The sequence below is a fragment of the Podarcis muralis genome, chromosome 8 (assembly GCF_964188315.1).
Source record: "Podarcis muralis chromosome 8, rPodMur119.hap1.1, whole genome shotgun sequence".
Lineage (NCBI taxonomy): Eukaryota > Metazoa > Chordata > Lepidosauria > Squamata > Lacertidae > Podarcis > Podarcis muralis.
Genome location: NC_135662.1, coordinates 7,833,100 through 7,853,007, shown reverse-complemented (window position 1 = coordinate 7,853,007; position 19,908 = coordinate 7,833,100). Strand labels below are relative to the sequence as shown.

The 19,908-nt window shown below is 44.2% G+C and overlaps 1 protein-coding gene across 1 annotated transcript in view; it reads right to left on the bottom strand.

Moving 5' to 3' along the window:
• COL22A1 (collagen type XXII alpha 1 chain) overlaps positions 1 to 19,908 on the bottom strand; it is a 195,080-nt gene that overhangs the window by 76,869 nt on the left and 98,303 nt on the right. The window contains exons 17-23 of the mRNA XM_077932713.1: positions 19,206 to 19,250; positions 17,372 to 17,425; positions 11,285 to 11,338; positions 10,200 to 10,235; positions 9,663 to 9,692; positions 7,200 to 7,253; positions 5,976 to 6,029 (exon numbers count right to left, since the gene is read on the bottom strand). Of these exons, the coding sequence (XP_077788839.1) occupies positions 5,976 to 6,029; positions 7,200 to 7,253; positions 9,663 to 9,692; positions 10,200 to 10,235; positions 11,285 to 11,338; positions 17,372 to 17,425; positions 19,206 to 19,250 (327 nt within the window). The remainder of the gene's footprint in view (positions 1 to 5,975; positions 6,030 to 7,199; positions 7,254 to 9,662; positions 9,693 to 10,199; positions 10,236 to 11,284; positions 11,339 to 17,371; positions 17,426 to 19,205; positions 19,251 to 19,908) is intronic.

The following is a 19,908-nucleotide window of genomic DNA, read 5'->3' as shown; positions in this document are numbered from 1 at the left end:
AAGTTCGGTTCCTTGTTTGGGACAGCTGCATATTCCTGCATTACAGGGGGTTGAACTCGATGTTCCTTCCAACTCTATGATTCTATGCTGAGCTAGATGGGCCAATTGACCTAATTCAGCAGGCTCTTTTTATGTTTTTAATTTCTTAACCTTCTGTGCATTTTGGGGAAGAACAAGAGAATGCCCTGAAACGAACATCTGATTGCCCTCAAAAAGCAGGCAGCAACAATAGCTCTCTATCACAAATCTCAATCCTGGGGAGAGCTTAACAAATAATAATAAAGATACATAGATCTGCAAGATTATATAAACGATCTCTTTCTAGAATGCAACTGAAGAGACTCCCCAGGAAAAATTATACCTGTAGATGTAACACAGTACAAAATGACATCCTGCCTGAGAGCAAGATAGACAAAGCTGGCAATTATGTCGTGCTACTCGGAGCCTGCGAATGTAGCCTTTAAATAAACAGGAGGCAACCTGACAGTCAGAAATATATGTTGTTTTTGAAACAAATACGATTTACCTTTCCTGGCAATTATAGTTTTACTCTTTGTTAAACTCAGACCATCAACCAGACATTTACAGAATGCAAAAGGAGCCTGCTGAAACTGAGCTGATGTCCCATCTAGACCAACATCCTGTTCTCACACCGGCCAACCAGATGCCGAACTACATTGCAAAATTTGGACACGTCTGAATTATGAAGGATAGCTGTTTCTGTACATTCAGTTCAGGAAGTTTGAATCAGGTACGCTCACATCAATAATATGTATGGAAGTGAGAGCTGGACCATAAAGAAGGCTGATCGCTGAAGAATTGATGCTTTTGAATTATGGTGCTGGAGGAGACTCTTGAGAGTCCCATGGACTGCAAGAAGATCAAACCTATCCATTCTTAAGAAAATCAGCCCTGAGTGCTCACTGGAAGGACAGATCCTGAAGCTGAGGCTCCAAGACTTTGGCCACCTCATGAGAAGAGAAGACTCCCTGGAAAAGACCCTGATGTTGGGAAAGATGGAGGGCACAAGGAGAAGGGGACGACAGAGGCCGAGATGGTTGGACAGTGTTCTCAAAGCTACTAGCATGAGTTTGACCAAACTGCGGGAGGCAGTGGAAGACAGGAATGCCTGGCGTGCTCTGGTCCATGGGGTCACAAAGAGCTGGACATGACTAAACAACTAAACAACAACAACAAATTTATTATTATGGTCAAAGACCAGTTCAAGAATCACAACTGAGACTACTTTCACAAAATACTCACATCAAATTGTGAATCTAACAAAATTTCCTCATTCATGACACAAAAACATAAACAGGCCCTTTACGACTGTTGCCATGAAGTTTTCAAAGACATCCCATAATTACCTATGTTTACTTTCATATGGGGCAATTAAAACAGTTCTTCCAAAAGTCGATTAGTTGCCGATTTTGCTGCTGCTTACTCTCTTTTATTGGTTGCAGGGTTTTTGCTTGCTTCTCTCATTAGAGTGTTGAATTGTTCAATGAATTTTATACCCTTGGCAGGTTAGGAAATATTTTAAGTACCCTTCCCCCTGCCAAAAGTCAGTAAGCATCATGGGAAGGACGAAGGGGACGAGGATACGTGGGGACTTCTGGGCGCACAAGGAAGCTTCTTTTCCTGTCCCTGCCTTATCCAGCCCCCCCCCCCCATGCATCCTCAAGATGGGGAACCTTCCAGAGCACATTTCTGAGCACAATTCAAAGTGTTGGTGCTGACCTTTAAAGCCCTAAACGGCCTCGGTCCAGTATACCTGAAGGAGCGTCTCCACCTCCATCATCCAGCCCGGACACTGAGGTCCAGTGCCGAGGGCCTTCTGGCGGTTCCCTCACTGCGAGAAGCAAAGCTACAGGGAACCAGGCAGAGGGCCTTCTCGGTGGTGGCACCCGCCCTGTGGAACGCCCTCCCACCAGATGTCAAAGAGAAAAACAACTACCAGACTTTTAGAAGACATCTGAAGGCAGCCCTGTTTAGGGAAGCTTTTAATGTGTAATAGACTATTGTTGGAAGCCACTCATATTTTGTTGGAAGCCACTCAGAGTGGCTGGGGAAACCCAGCCAGATTGGTGGGGTATAAATAAATTATTGTTAATACTAATACCACTACTACTACTACTACTACTAATAATAATAATAATAGCGAAGCATGTGGGTGAAGGAGAGGAAACAGAAGTCCTGCTGTGATAGGAAAATGACGTGCATGGAGCCTTGGATACAGTAAACCAGCGGTGCACTTCAGAATTTTCTGCCTTTAGCAGTTAATCCAGTCCTGGGTCCAAGAGATGTTCTTCTGTGTTTTCTTGCGGCTAATGGAACAAGGCAGCTAATGAAAGCCCACCGAGGGAGTGCATTCACAGCAGCTCATTCCTCAAGATTTATGTTTCAGCCATCGCAAAATCTAATTGCCAGTTTGGGGGAATTAGATGATCAGAAAATAACTTTCTGGCAAGCCCATGGAGCGTCCCCATCTGTGCTCTTTTGCTGGATTTGTGTCTGAGGCAATTTTGCACAGCTTACCTTTCCAAATGAGCGGCGTCAACTTGGGAAATAATTATATATTCCTTCCGAAAAGGAATTTTGCACCGCTCTCTTCGCAAGCCATTTTACCTGCTATCCTTTTGCTTTGGAAGAGGGAAGCCGCAAAGGGGATAAAATAAATAAATCACTTTATCATTCAGGTATAGATTCAAAATCTATGAGGGATGGTCTCATCTCATTTCTAAATGAGGATTTATTATCTTGGGGTTCATTAAATTATTTCCTTCTTGGTAACCTCATACAATTCCCATTATTAAAGCAGGATGGAATCGTGCCAGGAGAAAAGTGAATTTACATTTAGATCCCAGAGAGTTAGGAACACTAATTAAAATTTTTTGTCCAGCTTGGTATGTATAAATTATGTGGCGCTATGAATATAGGGGAGGCCCAAACTGTTGCATTCTCCCAAAGATGAATTCCACATAGGAAAACTCTTAACCAGATGGCAGAAACTTGGACTGAATCGGATAGTGTTTTGACAGTTCTAAGAATCTGGAGTAAGTCCCCTAAAGTCATCCATTATCAGGGTCGCCATCTTGCTATGTGCTCACTTGTGCCCTCACTGTAAAAACAGAGAAAAGTGGCTTCTGGGTAAGACTGTACCTGGCTGATTTTGGACACACGTCTAGGCCCTAAGGCCATGTCTGCATGTGTGTCTAAATCCATCTACTTTAGATGCAGAACGTTAGCAGTGACACATGGTGAAATTTTCTGTAGGGGAACAGTTAGGGCCAGAGGCACCAGCCCGCGAGGGTGATTGATGAGGGGGTCCGACATCATGCATATGATTTCTGATGTCCTGATGTCATGCATGAGCATTGTGCCTCCCTCCTTAAGTCAGGCAGAAGGTTCCCGGGCTTTGGGAAGGTCCTGGGGAAACATTTGTGGGTTTAGCCTAGTCCATTGACCACACAGTACTGTAGGTTAGCAAACTATAATGGGGAAGGCTGTGTATCAGATCCACAGCATATGCTTTGCCTGCAAAATCTCTCAGCTTTGATCCTCAGCATCTCCATTTAGGACTGGAAGAGACCCGTCTCAAGAACTGGAGAGCTGCTGGTCGCTGTTGACAATATTGAGCTAAATGGATAAGCTTCCTATTTTGCTATTGTGATTGAATAAGGAGCAAGGAGAGCTGGGATATTCTGAACCTGATGATCCCTAACAAAGGGCCATTCTGTAAACAGGCCAGTTCCTCCTATTTAAATAGGAAAATTGCCATCCTTGAATGTCCAGGTCTCTGAGAGTGAATGCTTCATGAAGAAAATACTGAAGATTGACATCCAGGACCAGATGGACTGCTCTGCCAAGTTTTATTCCCAAAGCGCAGAGCTCAGGGTTGATGCAACAGGTAGATGACTCCCAGTAATATCTGACAGATGAGTGCACTGACAAACTTCCATTATACTAGGAATGGATCTTTGGAAAGAACCAACATTATACCAGGCCCTGATAATTGCTACAAGAAATGAAAATTTCCATGTAAAAAAAATCAGTGCATGTGCTATATTCTCCAGAGCCCCAATTAGGTGTTCTGATGTGCATTGGAATAATCACGCTGGGGAGATGGGAATTAGCCTGCCAGCTCTGCTACCCTTGTTGACATTCTTGCTCTCCATGAGTCAGAGGACAATTGTGTGAAGTGGGGATAATGATTCTATTCATAAGAATGTGAGAAGAGCCTGTTGGATCAGTTCAGCATCCTGGTTCTCAAAGTGGCCTGATGGCCCGTGGGGAACCCATAAGTAGGACCCGAGCCCAAGATCCCTCTCCCCTCCTTTGATTTCCATCAGCCAGTATTTAGAAGAATCGCTGCCTCCAACCATGACAGTCTCTGCCATGTAGAAGCTCAGATTTTCCAGTACACAGGGGACTTCCATAATTGCAGGTGGCTCCCCACGTCATATGTCTTCTCTATTTGGGTGGTAAATATAGCAATGTTTTTCTCCCTGCTGCACTCCAGATTGTAGCTTTCACCTCTTCCAGCTTCTCACTCAAGGAAGGCCAGCTGTAGGTTTGAGGGGGCCATCAGGAAAGAGCTCTGTGGTGGTAACTCTGCCTTCCTAATGGGATTACTCAACAGTAGTGGGCAGCAACAATCCACTATTGAAACTTCCCACAATGCCCTGACGCAGCATCACCTTTGAGAACTGTGGGCAATTAAAGTGGCAGCTTCAGTGAGGTTCTTAGTTGGAAATGAAAGCGATAGGACTTAGTGAAAGGACCATTTGGGTGGAACACCATTTAAATTCCCCACAATGCCCAGGGGCAGCATTACATCAGGGGCATTCTGGGGGTTGTAAATGGTGCCTCTCAAACTCAGCTTCCCAATAGGAATGAGGTTTGGGAAACATTTGGTTTCGTAAGGGCCCAGGATAGGCATCGGTGATGGGCTGTGATGAGTCCCCAGCAGCAAGCCCAGTGTGCGATGTCGCAGTGCCATAAATGTGCTCAAGCAACTAGGTCTAGACGCAGGTACCATTGATGTACCTGGTTACAACAGTGCTGAGCATTGCTGAGCATTGTTCACAGTTGATGGCATTTAAAACAGAAGCTGGCTCCCCCATGTCTCATCTTTCAATGGAAACTCCTCTTCTGACAGTGTGTTGGATAATGCACAGATCAGAAGACATTACACTTAATGGCAAAATCAGTCATAGGGGGCTCTCAAGACAAGTGAATTCTGTTATGTCAGAGGCCCATTGATGGAATGCTGCCCTTTAATGACTCAAGGCTGCAAATCTTGTGAGAGGAGCTGCCATTAATGGGAATGACATCTAAATCACAGGGCTGTGTGCTCATTTGTTGAATGCGGTAAGATCTGCTTCCTAAGAGCTGCCAATAAAAGAAGAGAATCAAGGGAAAACTCATTCTCTTTATGGATGCAGACATTTCCTTTTCAAGCCCACATCTTAGATCAGCAAAGCTTTCTCTTTTGCAAGATCCTTCCCCCCACTCATTTCAGGCTCTTCCCCCATGTTCCATGCTCCTGCCAGTTTGCATCCAGGTCCACTGAAACATTTCCAAAATCAAAGCTAAGTAAAAGCTAAGTAAACAGGAATCATGAACTTAATAACACTGGGAGCCCTTCATATAGGCTCAACTCCCTCAGCTGTTCCTTATAAGGAACGCTTGTTCATCCTGGTCACCTTCTCTGCACAGACAGAAACAAAGACTTTAATGCTCAAAATGGGACTTTGCTCTCCATCAAGATTGGACTTTTGATTACAACAGTCTACATAACAACATGTGTATAACTGATTCCCCCACACTCCCCCCCCCCCCGTTTTTGGGCGAATAGAAATAGGGAGGGCAGTGAGAATTATTGACAGTAGTCTATTAAACACTAACAAACAATTTAGGCATTTCCCCCGTGCTAACAAGTTGGAGCATGCATAAGTAGAAGCATTGCCCACCCTTTGACCTTGTAAGCCGGCAGGTCCTGGTTTGCCTTCTGGTCCCGGAGGGCCCTACAGACAACAAAAACAAAATATTTAAACAAAGTGATCAAATTGAAGAGGGAAAAAATGCACCAGCAAATTACCAGTTTCCACATTCAACATGTGCTCAACAGCTCATTGTGCTTCCCTTCCACCTCCTTTTTATTCAGTTTTTTTTAATTGATTTTCCAAATTTATAAACAAACAAACACACATAAATCCTAACTGTAATTATTCCACTATTATTAACATTGTTAGGTGACTTCCTCAAATCCCCCTGGCTGAATTTCACTGTATATCATTGTAACAGTTTTCCAAAACTAATTTCTCATAAAATTCACTTAGTCAATTAACTTCTTTCTTACTTTCCATATAAACATTAAACATATTATTATATAAAACCACATGTCTAAATCCTAAGCCAATCTGGCATTTGCAAGTATTTCTGTTTAAATTATCTTAACATATTTAATTAAATATTCTTTAAATTTCATCCATTCTTCCTGGTACTCCTCCTCCTTCTGGTCACGGACTCTTCCGGTCAGGTCAGCTAGCTCCCAAAAGACCATCATCTTCATCTGCCATTCCTCCACTGTTGGGACTTCTTGTGTTTTCCATTCCCTTCCACCTCCTTTTACTGGTGTTAGTGTTTACTGCTATGTTAGTGATCTGCAAGGTATCTCGGGAACTGGTGTCACAATTTTGGAACATGGCTTGGTTCTTCTAGTTCATATATTTAGCTTTGTCTGTTGTCCTCTGTCCCTGAAGGCAAGGGAAACTGCCTCTGTGCAGATGCAGAGATTTTCCCTGCACTGAATCTCAGGTTAGAGTTCTGAAGCATGCATTCCAAGTGGGCTGAAAGTCAAAGGAGCATATCTTCCTTTGAAATTTAAGTACAATTTCCATGCTCCTGGAGTCCTTTGTATCGGTTGCATGGGCTTGTCTGAAACTTCTGATCTTTGCATCTGAAGCAAGAACCATGCTTCAGTGTCAACAAACATCTCACATTAACGATATTGCCGTCTTATCCAGGGCTTGTCCATGGTTTGGACCAAAGACCTCTCACACCCTAGTTTGAGAATCAAACCAACATACCAGACCTGAGCATATTCAGGGCTCTGCATAATCCATCACTGCACAAGACATTTAAAAATACGAACAAATGAGCAACTCAGAGTGGGAAGGTTGCAAATTACTTACTGGGATACCTGGAGTTCCAGGAGGGCCTATTGAACCTCGTGGGCCAGGAGCTCCCTGTAAACAAATCAAAATTAGAAGGTTAAAAAAATAACTTTATGTTGCATCTAAAATGAATTCCTTCAGCAGTGTATCGTATTGATCTGAGCAAGGGAATTGAGGAAGCTCAACTGTGGACAGCTGCCTACATTTAAAAACTTATTGCAAAAAGTTATAAAGATGCCAAACTACAGATAGCTATAAAAAAATAAACAATAATAATAACAAGAACATACTTAGTTTGTCTCTAAGGTGCTACTGGACATTATTTTTTTAATTTTTATATATATTTCAACTGCGTCAGACGAACACGGCTACCTACCTGAAGAAGAAGAAGAGGAAGAGGAGAAGAAGAGTTTGGATTTGATATCCCACTTTATCACTACCCGAAGGAGTCTCGAAGCGGCTAACAGTCTCCTTTCCCTTCCTCCCCCACAACAAACACTCTGTGAGGTGAGTGGGGCTGAGAGACTTCAGAGAAGTGGGACTAGCCCAAAGTCACCCAGCAGCTGCATGTGGAGGAGCAGGGAATCAAACCTGGTTCACCAGATTACTAGTCTACCGCTCTTAACCACTACACCACACTGGATACAGATAGATATGTACAAGATGTATCTCCCCGCCCCGCTTTGCATCCTCTCCTGTACTCCTTTTCCTTTATCAATCCTCTTATCAATTTATGAGTTTAAATCTACATGTGAGGTCTACTTGATGCAAACATGCATTTCAGTGTTTTGGAGGCTGTTCCATAGGAACAGATTATCTGCCTTTGGAGATTTGCCAAAACCCGAGGCTGAGCGAACATGAAGACTTTCCGTTCCTTCCATCTCAGCTGCTTGTGATGGTGCATGGAATAATTGGTTCACTGGATGGGGCAGAGCTGATGTGCTGCCTTCCTGACAGGTAGGTGGCATTTGCTTACCAGGAAGGAGAAGGGGAGGGACTAAGCGATGGGGAGGTTGTTGCGGTGCAAACACACTGACAGAGCCTATATGGCACTGCTGCTGGTGCATTTAGCCTATGCCAACCTTCCAGACACCTCCTCCTTTCCCTCTCCCTCCTGGAAAGCAGCAGTGACCCACTTGCCACAGGAAGCTAGCATAGTGGCTCACCCCTACCTCTGAATGGCAGCTCCATCATCCCTGACCATTGGCTGTGATGACTGGGGCTGATGAGAATTGGAGCCTGACCACAAGTGGAGGACCACAGTTTCCTCATCCCTGTGCTAAAGCCATACTAAGAGATTTGTATGCTGGAAAGTAGTTGTTTGTTTAAACAAAGGGTGACTCTCCATAATTTAAATTGGTCACGTTTCTGAAAAGTTGCTAAAGAATGGTGGACCAGCATTTGTTTCTCTCACATTTGAAGGTGTTTAGGGAAGCTTTTAATGTATGATGTTTTACTGTATTTTAATATTTTGTTTCAAGCTGCCCAGAGATGGGCGGGGTATAAATAAATTGTTGTTGTTGTTGTTGTTGTTGTTGTTGTTGTTGTTGTTGTTGTTATCATAACATACAATCTGATCCTAGAAGGGTCTTAAAGGTAAAGGTAAAGGACCCCTGTCAGTTAAGTCCAGTTGTGAACGACTCTGGGGTTGTGGCGCTCATCTTGCTTTACTGGCCGAGGGAGCCAACGTTTGTCCGCAGACAGTTTTTCTGGGTCATGTGGCCAGCATGACTAAGCCGCTTCTGATGAAATCAGAGCAGTGCAGCGTTTACCTTCCCGCCAGAGCAGTACCTATTTATCTACTTGCACTTTGACGTCCTTTCGAACTGCTAGGTTGGTAGGAGCTGGGGTCAAGCAACGGGAGCTCACCCCGCCGCGGGGATTCGAACCACCAACCTTCTGATCGGAAAGCCCAAGGGGCTCAGCGCCACCTGCCTCCCTTAGAAAGGTCTTACTTCCAGGTAAACCTGCCAAAGATTTCACCCACTATACTATTTTTCAGAGTACACCTTTATTTGCTTTGCTAGCTCTGAACCGCTGTAGGTCAAAAAAAGAGGGAACAGAAGAATATAAACTTTGCAGCAACAATTGAAACCAACTCCAGATAGTGCATCGACAGCAAACCTCACTGAAGAGTGTCTCCTCCTCCACTCTCTGCTCTCCTCGGGTAATGAAAACAGACAAAGCAATTTCATTTCGGAGTTTTCGTGAACTAGCAACAACTGTGTGGGCTGGATGACTGCAACCCTTGGATAAAAGCTATTAGAGGGAAGATAAACAACTTGCCGGTATCTCCTTTGATTCAAAATAAAGTTTATCCAGAGTGGAAAGGGTTCCGAACCACTGAGCCCAGATTTATTGGTTCTGCGGTTTGGGTTGACTTTATCATACTGACTTAGTCAGCGCGATCATTCTTGAAAATTGGGATTTCTGGTTATTATTATTTTATTGACAGTGCAAAAATATTTAGAAAGACCTTACCTGCTCTCCTTTCAGACCTTCCATCTGCACCTGAAACAGAAGAAGATAAATATGTAGCACAAGGGAGAGGAGTCTGGGTTTCTGCCCTACTCTCTATCCCACAGGTGGGGAAACTTAGCTGAGCTCTGCATCCCCCCTGAGATCTAGCTGGTTGGAGTTATGCAGCCAAGCAGGCAAGAAAAAGTATAAAAACTCTGCTGCAGTAAGATCATTGGAATGTAAGTCAACAGAGTACTGCAAAAATTACCTCACTCCCCAAGGGCCCTCTGTACTTCCTTCCACCATCCAATCTGAAAATTTCACAGCGGGCAAGGATTTCATGCCTCTTTCCACAAAATTCTTCAGTATGGCATGTCCTTCACATTTCAACTTCAGGAAAATCGTTCACCAACTATTCTATGAGAAAGCATTTCTAAGATCTGCTCAGGCATTAATGCCCAACATATATTAGCATTTCTCGAGATCCTGAGCACCCATTCACGAGAACTTGTTTTGTCAACTGCCACAAAACATAGATCAAATGTTAGCAGCTCTTACCACTGAGCCAGGCTTCCCTGGAGGTCCTATTTCACCCTAGATGAGAAAGCAAATGAGGGGGGGGGGAAACAATCCAGTTAAGTTTACAAAGTTAAGACACTGGCAAAGCTTTGTTTGATCTTCATCGAACATTTGCTCTGATTTGATTGTAGGGCAGTTTACACATCCTCCTAGTCTGCAATAATTGCAGTGGTACCTCGCAAGACGAATGCCTCGCAAAACAAAAAACTCGCTAGACGAAAGGGTTTTTTTGTTTTTTGAGCTGCTTCGCAAAACGATTTTCCCTATGGGCTTGCTTCGCAAGACGGAAACGTCTTGCAAGTTTGTTTCCTTTTTCTTAACACCGTTAATACAGTTGCGACTTGACTTCGAGGAGCAACTCATAGCACGCGGTGTGGTAGCCTTTTTTGAGGTTTTTAAAGACTTTGGTGATTTTTGAAGCTTTTCCAAAACTTTCCCAACACCGTGCTTCGCAAGACGAAAAAAATCGCAAGACGACAAAACTCGCGGAACGAATTAATTTCGTCTTGCGAGGCACCACTGTACCGTATTTTTCTTTTTACCATATAAGACGCCCCCACGTATAAGAAGCCCCCTATTTCGTGGTCTTATATCTTGATTTTATTCTGTGAACTGCCCTGAGACCCCCAGGTATATAAATTCAATAAATATTATTGTTATTATTACGATTACTATTATTGTTACCTTTTCCTTTCTTCTTTCTTTCTGTTAGATTTGGAAATAGGAAATGGGGAGGGGGAGCATCTGATATATCATCTAAATTCTGATGTGCCATTCTGCAGCCTGTGAGGCTGTCACGCCAGTTCCTGACATTTCTTGAGCATAACGTAAGTTGGCATGTAAACAACAGAGCCTTGTACAACCTGGCCAACTGATTTACATGAGACAGGGAAAGTGAGTAGGAATTGGGTATGGCCAGGGCTGCATCAGGATTATAACATGGGGAATATAGTGAAATCCATCTTGAGGACAGGAGTTCTGAGTTTGTCCTACATTACGTCACAGGAATGTGATATGTAAGCAAGCACATCTCAGAGGCAAGATTTACACAGACAACACCTCACCTTCTCTCCTCTGGGTCCCATGAGACCAGGTTGGCCTGGACTCCCTTGGATGCCCTGAAATCGAATGAGGCAACACTCAAAAGGTATTCGGATGCATGAAGAAGAAGAAGAAGAGTTTGGATTTGATAACCCACTTTATCACTACCCGAAGGAGTCTCAAAGCGGCTAACATTCTCCTTTCCCTTCCTCTACCACAACAAACACTCTGTGAGGTGAGTGAGGCTGAGAGACTTCAGAGGAACGTGACTGACCCAAGGTCACCCAGCAGCTGCATGTGGAGGAGCAGGGAAGCAAACCCCGTTCACCAGATTACGATTCTACCGCTCTTAACCACTACACCACACTGGCATGTGTTCCAAGCCAAGGTTTTTTAGTGAATTTGTGATTCCAGGGATTGAATCTGGGATCCACTGAACCATGAATCACTTTCAGCTAACACACAGCCACAATAATACACATGTTCATGCAGAAGTAAGTCCCAGCAAACATAATGGAACTTCGCGCCAGGTAACTATTTATAGGGCAGCAGCTCTCCTGTAATATAAAGGTACTGATCAAATGGAGTAAATACACACATTTTAAATATTTGGAGAGCAATACGATGTGCCATGAAAGACCTAAGGCAGAAATTAAGAGGGGAAAGGATATGAAACACAAGTTGACAGTTTACCATTGGAAAATGAACCTAATTTACAACACACACACACACACACACACACACACACACACACACACACACACACATGGCAAGCATAGCTCTGTATGAATGCAACATATGAAGGATATGAAAAAGAGGAGGAGGAAAGAACTTGAAATACAGTGCTGGAGAAAGATGCATCAATGGAGTTTAAGGAGAAGGAAGATAAACAGAAATCATGGAGCAGCTGGCACATGGGTAGGCAAACTAAGGCCCGGGGGCCAGATCCGGCCCAATAGCCTTCTAAATCTGGCCCACGGACAGTCCAGGAATCAGTGTATTTTTACATGAGTAGAATGTGTGCTTTTATTTAAAATGCATCTCTGGGTTATTTGTGGGGCATAGGAATTCGTTCTCCCCCCCACCAAAAAAATAAAATAAATATATAGTCCGGCCCCCCACAAGGTTTGAGGGACAGTGGGCTGAAAAAGTTTGCTGACCCCTGAGCTGGAATGTTGAGCAGGGGCAGAGAGCCATCCTTCCAAAGGCCATTTGCCTGGAAAATGTGATGGTGCTGCAAGGGAGTGCCAATGCCAGGTGTCAGACGGACTCCACCCAAGTGTGCTCTGACCTTGCTGGCAAAGCCACTTCCGCCTTAGGGACGAGGTGGGGTTGCGGGCTTCACGGCCCCTCCACGTGCTCAGGGGGTGGGAGGCCAGCCAGCCCTGCACGATTGGGGGATTCCCGGCTGCGTCACCTCCTGACCGGCCAATCGGGTCGTTCCGGGGGTGTGGCCTGCCCCTTAAAGGCAGGACACAGCTGGGGATCTCCCTCTTTGTGTACTCGCCAGCTGCTCCGGTCCCCCCCCCCGCCCTATAAGGCTTTCGTTCCTTGACCTTGCTATGGACCTCGGTTGGTTGCCATTGAGGGGCCTGGTAGGAATTTTTCAACTTGGCAAATTGGCACCCACCAGTCACTTGGTTTTCACCTACCTCGTAGCAAATTGTCACAACTTTCAGGGTATTGGCGGTTAGGCATTGGAATAGTTCTGTAGATGGAAAGAGGCGAGGTAGCGCCATCACCTACCCCCCACATTGAAGGGTAGTCCGTTAAAGGATTCTGGGGGGCATGGCCCTGTCTGAAGCCTAGGAAGGTTAGGGTCTAAGGCACGTTCCCGATCGGTGACCCTGGGGGAGCTCCTAGTTGATGTGCATCAGCAAGACTCCCCCTACTGGTGGTTAACCCTTCCTGGACTTCAAGCAGATGGGCTGGAGTCAGATATAGTCAATTAGGACCAATGCCTAAGCCAATACCGCTCATCACCTGTAACCAATAAAGTTGTGGCCTTTTTTTAGCCCATTAACTTTAATAATTGTGTCATGTCTCATTATTTCTACCTGGGGGGTTGGGAACTTGCCACGCAACCATCCCCACACAATCCAGGTAATTGGCAGCAATGCCACTGTTGGGAGGGTACTTTTTGCCACCGACCCCCCATGCCAGCTGCTTCTGGAGTGAATTATTGGTTATGGTTAGAAATGGACAGGATCCAGTTCTGACACAAATGTAGAATCTAGGCACATATAGAAAAACGCTGTAATTTTTTTCCTGTTTTTTGTTTATAATTTTTTTTTTGGGGGGGGGGGTATACATAATGAATTTGCCATAAGCTCACCATCGCCATCTAGTGTCCCATTTGCATAATGCACATAAAACACACTTAAAATGTTATATTTGCAGCTGTATAACTGAGTCCTCTCCTTCATGGATCACTGCCTTGCCGTGGCGAAGGGGCTTGAATAACTCAGAGAAGCTATGAGCTATGCCGTGCAGGGCCACCCAAGATGGACAGGTCATAGTGGAGAGTTTTGACCAAACGTGATCCACCTGGAGCAGGAACTGGCAAGCCACTCCAGTATCCCTGCCAAGAAAACTCCATGGACAAAGACAACAGGCATATAAAAGTTATGACGCTGGAAGATGAGCCCCTCAGGTCGGAAGGTGTCCAACATGCTACTGGGGAAGAGCGGAGGACAAGTACAAGTAGATCCAGAGCTGATGAAGCGGCTGGGCCAAAGCCGAAAGGACGCTCAGTTGCGGATATGCCTGGAAGCGAAAGGAAAGTCCAATGCTGTAAAGAAAAATATTGCATAGGAACCTGGAATGTAAGAACCATGAACCTGGGTAAGTTGGATGTGGTCAAAAATGAGATGGCAAGAATAAATATTGACATCTTGGGCATCAGTGAACTAAAATGGACGGGAATGGGCGAATTCAGTTCGGATGACTATCATATCTACTACTGTGGACAAGAAACCCGTAAAAGAAATGGAGTGGCCCTCATAGTCAACAAAAGAGTGGTGAAAGCTGTACTGGGATACAATCTCAAAAATGATAGAATGATCTCGATACGAATCCAAGGCAGACCTTTTAACATCACAGTAATCCAAGTTTATGCACCAACTACTGGTGCTGAAGAAACTGAAATTGACCAATTCTATGAAGACTTACAAGACCTTATAGAAATGACACCAAAGAAGGATGTTCTGCTCATAATAGGGGATTGGAATGCTAAAGTAGGGAGTCAAGAGATAAAAGGAACCACTGGCAAGTTTGGCCTTGGAGTTCAAAACGAAGCAGGGCAAAGGCTAATAGAGTTCTGTCAAGAGAACAAGCTGGTCATCACAAACACGCTTTTCCAACAACACAAGAGACGACTCTACACATGGACATCACCAGATGGGCAGCATCGAAATCAGATTGATTATATTCTCTGCAGCCAAAGATGGAGAAGCTCTATACAGTCAGCAAAAACAAGACCTGGAGCTGACTGTGGCTCAGATCATCAGCTTCTTATAGCAAAATTCAAGCTTAAACTGAAGAAAGTAGGAAAAACCACTGGGCCGGTAAGATACAATCTAAGTCAAATCCCTTATGAATACACAGTGGAAGTGAGGAACAGGTTTAAGGATTTAGATTTGGTGGACAGAGTGCCTGAAGAACTATGGATGGAGGCTCGTAACATTATACAAGAGGCAGCAACTAAAACCATCCCAATGAAAAGGAAATGCAAGAAAGCAAAGTGGCTGTCCAACGAGGCCTTACAAATAGCGGGGGAGAGAAGGCAAGCAAAATGCGAGGGAGATAGTGAAAGATACAGGAAATTGAATGCAGATTTCCAAAAAATAGCAAGGAGAGACAAGAAGGCCTTCTTAAACGAGCAATGCAAAGAAATAGAGGAAAACAATAGAATGGGAAGAACCAGAGATCTGTTCAAGAAAATTGGAGATATGAAAGGAACATTTTGTACAAAGATTTCCATAATAAAAGACAAAAGTGGAAAGGACCTAACAGAAGCAGAAGACATCAAGAAGAGGTGGCAAGAATACACAGAGGAACTATACCAGAAAGAAATTGATGTCTCGTATACCCCAGGTAGTGTGGTTGCTGACCTTGAGCCAGACATCCTGGAAAGTGAAGTCAAATGGGCCTTAGAAAGCATCGCTAATAACAAGGCCAGTGGAAGTGATGATATTCCAGCTGAATTATTTAAAATTTTAAAAGATGATGCTGTTAAGGTGCTACACTCAATATGCCAGCAAATTTGGAAAACTCAGCAGTGGCCAGAAGATTGGAGAAGATCAGTCTACATCCCAATCCCAAAGAAGGGAAGTGCCAAAGAATGCTCCAACTACCGCACAATTGCACTTATTTCACACGCTAGCAAGGTTATGCTTAAAATTCTACAAGGCAGGCTTAAGCAGTATGTGGACCAAGAACTCCCAGAAGTGCAAGCTGGATTTAGAAGAGGCAGAGGAACCAGAGACCAAATTGCAAACATGCGCTGGATTATGGAGAAAGCTAGAGAGTTCCAGAAAGACATCTACTTCTGCTTCATTGACTATGCAAAAGCCTTTGACTGTGTTGACCACAGCAAACTATGGCAAGTTCTTAAAGAAATGGGAGTGCCTGATCACCTCATCTGTCTCCTGAGAAATCTCTATGTGGGACAAGAAGCTACAGTTAGAACTGGATATGGAACAACTGATTGGTTCAAAATTGGGAAAGGAGTACGACAAGGCTGTATATTGTCCCCCTGCTTATTTAACTTATATGCAGAATTCATCATGCGAAAGGCTGGGCTGGATGGATCCCAAGCCGGAATTAAGATCGCCGGAAGAAATATCAACAACCTCAGATATGCAGATGACACAACCTTGATGGCAGAAAGTGAGGAGGAATTAAAGAACCTTTTAATGAGGGTGAAAGAGGAGAGCGCAAAATATGGTCTGAAGCTCAACATCAAAAAAACGAAGATCATGGCCACTGGTCCCATCACCTCCTGGCAAATAGAAGGGGAAGAAATGGAGGCAGTGAGAGATTTTATTTTCTTGGGCTCCATGATCACTGCAGATGGTGACAGCAGTCACGAAATTAAAAGACGCCTGCTCCTTGGGAGAAAGGCGATGGCAAATCTAGACAACATCTTAAAAAGTAGAGACATCACCTTACCAACAAAGGTCCGTATAGTTAAAGCCATGGTTTTCCCAGTAGTGATGTATGGAAGTGAGAGCTGGACCATAAAGAAGGCTGATCGGCGAAGAATTGATGCTTTTGAATTATGGTGCTGGAGGAGACTCTTGAGAGTCCCATGGACTGCAAGAAGATCAAACGCATCCATTCTTAAGGAAATCAGACCTGAGTGCTCACTGGAAGGACAGATCGTGAAGTTGAGGCTCCAATACTTTGGCCACCTCATGAGAAGAGAAGACTCCCTGGAAAAGACCCTGATGTTGGGAAAGATGGAGGGCACAAGGAGAAGGGGACGACAGAGGATGAGATGGTTGGATAGTGTTCTCGAAGCTACCAACATGAGCCTGACCAAACTGCGGGAGGCGGTGGAAGACAGGAGTGCCTGGCGTGCTCTGGTCCATGGGGTCACGAAGAGTCGGACACGACTAAACGACTAAACAACAACAACAACAACTGAGTCCTAAAGGTGACGAAGAGGTTACACAGAAGGATAGAGCATATAATTATGGTAGCATATACTTTCCAATATTTTGTAAAAATAAGGGACTACTCCATGGTATAATTGAGGCTAGCCTACAATGAAGAAGAGCTAACAAACGGAGGAACTGAAATATAAAACAAACTTAAATTGGGGGGGGGGGAGAGGATATATTTGGAGACGTGAAAAACATGTGCACAAATAGAAAAAAGGGTGGAGGGTTTTCAAATACATATCTAGAAACAGATATCTGGTCTGCTATTTATTTAGTTGGGATAAGTGTAAACATTTACAGGATTGCACTGTGATGCAGACAGAAAATAGAGTAGGGGGGCTATATTTTGGGGGGTGAGCAGATGATTTCAAGATGCAAGTTCTTCTCTAAATTCACAACTAATTCTAGAAAATGGTTTTGTACCACTTTGAATTGTCCACATACCTGCTTCCCATCCACACCAGGCTTTCCGGGGAAACCATCCAGACCTGGTTCTCCCTAAGCAAAGAAATAGGAATGAAGACTTGAGCGTTGGACATACATCCTGGGCCATCACATCAGTTCTGAACCTGAGAGCATTTCCACCCTGGATCTTGGCTATGCTGCAGCGTCAGATCTAGAACCACAACTCTTTAGTCCAGTCAGGTTTATGTGGCTTGAGGAACCAATACTAACGTGCTTGGTTAGTAAGTTGCATTTCACAGTCTGTGCAACATGCCTTTATGAATAGTGACATCAGATTCCTGCAGCCTCACCTCAACTCTGGCCTGTCTTTGACTATATCACTCCCTCTTTGGTTCTCATCTACCCATCTTGGTGGTAATAATAATAATAATAATAATAATAATAATAATAATAATAATAATTTATACCCCACCCATCTGGCTGGGTTTCACCAGCCACTTTGGGCAGCTCCCGACAGAATATTATTAATGATAATAATAAAGTGATAAAACATCAAACATTAAAAACTTCCCTAAACAGGGCTGCCTTCAGATATCTTCTAAAGGTTTATTTCCACAGGGTGGGCACCACTACCGAGAAGGCCCTCTGCCTGGTTCCCTGTAACCTCACTTCTCACAGTGAGGGAACCACCAGAAGGCCCTCAGAGCTGGACCTCAGTGTACCCCACAACCTGGTCATGATGAGAGCTTAGGATGCAGCAGATCTCCAATTCTGCTGGCTGATGCCTGAAACAGCCTGGACCAGTCTATGATAAGTCCCCTACCCATACTCAGCCAGTGATACACCGGCATAACTTGGGTTGGCCCAACCATGAGGTGGGGTGAAGATCTTGAGGTGGTGCCCCTCCAGATGCCCAACACCTCACCACTGGCAGAGAAGTGGTGCTGATTTCTGGCAAGATCTCTCACACAGCATGAGAGATCTAGCTGGAGATCAGTGAGATCTCACCGATAATCAGCACCAATGCCAGCGGTGCTTCTCCAGCGGTGGCAACAGGGTGGGGCAGTGTAGGAGGTGGCAAAAGGGGACTCACCATCACTTTTCTGAGGGCATGGTAGGGGTGGGAACCCAAGCCAATTCAGCTTGGTCACATGGCCTAGCAAACCAGTGTAGAACACTAGTTGAAAGGCTTGGTTTCCCCTTTTCAAGCTTAGACAAAGTAGCAGTATTTCTTCTACTGCTTAATTATGTTTTGATCTGGTATAACTTTACGGTGGCTTACCTTACACTGGCTTGCTTTATGCCCTCTTTTTGTGCATAGGATTGCGATACCCTTCAACATTTATCCAATGAAAATAGGGACGTTCCATTCCATAATAGTAATTTTACCAATTACACCCCACATATCTTACTGGGTTGCCCCAGCCACTCTGGGCAACTTCTAACATGTATAAAAACATAATAAAATATTACACATTTTTTTTAAAAAAAATATATCTCCCCTATACTGAATTGCCTCCAGATGGCTTGGGGTTCGGATAACTCCATGCCCTCCAACACTTCTCCAGTGAAAATAGGGACACCCTAAGGAAAAGTGGGGCATTCTAGGATCAAATCGGAAACTGGGATGGCGTCTCTAAATCAGGGACATCCATAGATGATAGGGACACTAGGAAGGTCTGGATTGCTCCCTCAGATCTAGCAATCTAACGAGTAACCTTTTTTGTATTTAGAGGCCCCTTATAATCTGAGGCCCTAAACTGTGCATACATTTACCCTCGATTTCCCAGTTCTTTGCATTCATTTTTGAGGAAGAATGTTCAACACTTCCACTCAGATTGTTGACAAGTTATCTGACACACACGATCCATACCTTGTCTCCCCGGGGTCCCTTTTCGCCTCTTTCTCCCTGCAGGCCCTGAAAAAATGGGGAAGAAAAAAGATTTTGTAACGTTCCCTCCACTACCCAGAGTGAAACTTGGATGAGTCACTGATGTGCTAGCAATTTGTACCCAGTGACTCATTACGGGCTGCAGCTCCTGTGCCAGGGAAATGCTGATTTAGTGCTCTGCCTACTAAGCAGTTGTCTATAATATACCAATAATGTTATTCCCACAAACCGCCTTTGCATATGCTAATTGGCCTTGGACTTGGAGTACTCAATGAGCTGATCAGCCATCCATTGGGATTGTTGAGCTGTTCTGAGACCTAAAAGGAATGATTGTGAAGTCTTTATAACCAAGATAATGAGGACGGGGAAAACTGAATGACCTTCTCCAGTGAAATGTGCATCTGTAGCTGAAGGAAAGCAAGGGAAGGTTTCAACAAGTGAACGGTGAACTTTTAACTAGTGGAAAGTATTGTTAAAGATAAAATAACCGAGTGTATAACTAAGCCTTGCCGAAGCAGAGCTATCTATGTACAGAAATGTTGCCAACTGTCCTTATGTGCTGGCAAGGCCACATTTGAGTATCAGGCAACCATCTACCACATGAATGGATTTTACAAATCACGCCGAACACTCATAGGATGTTGGCTTATTTATGGAACATTGGGCAGGTTAAGTATTAAATAAT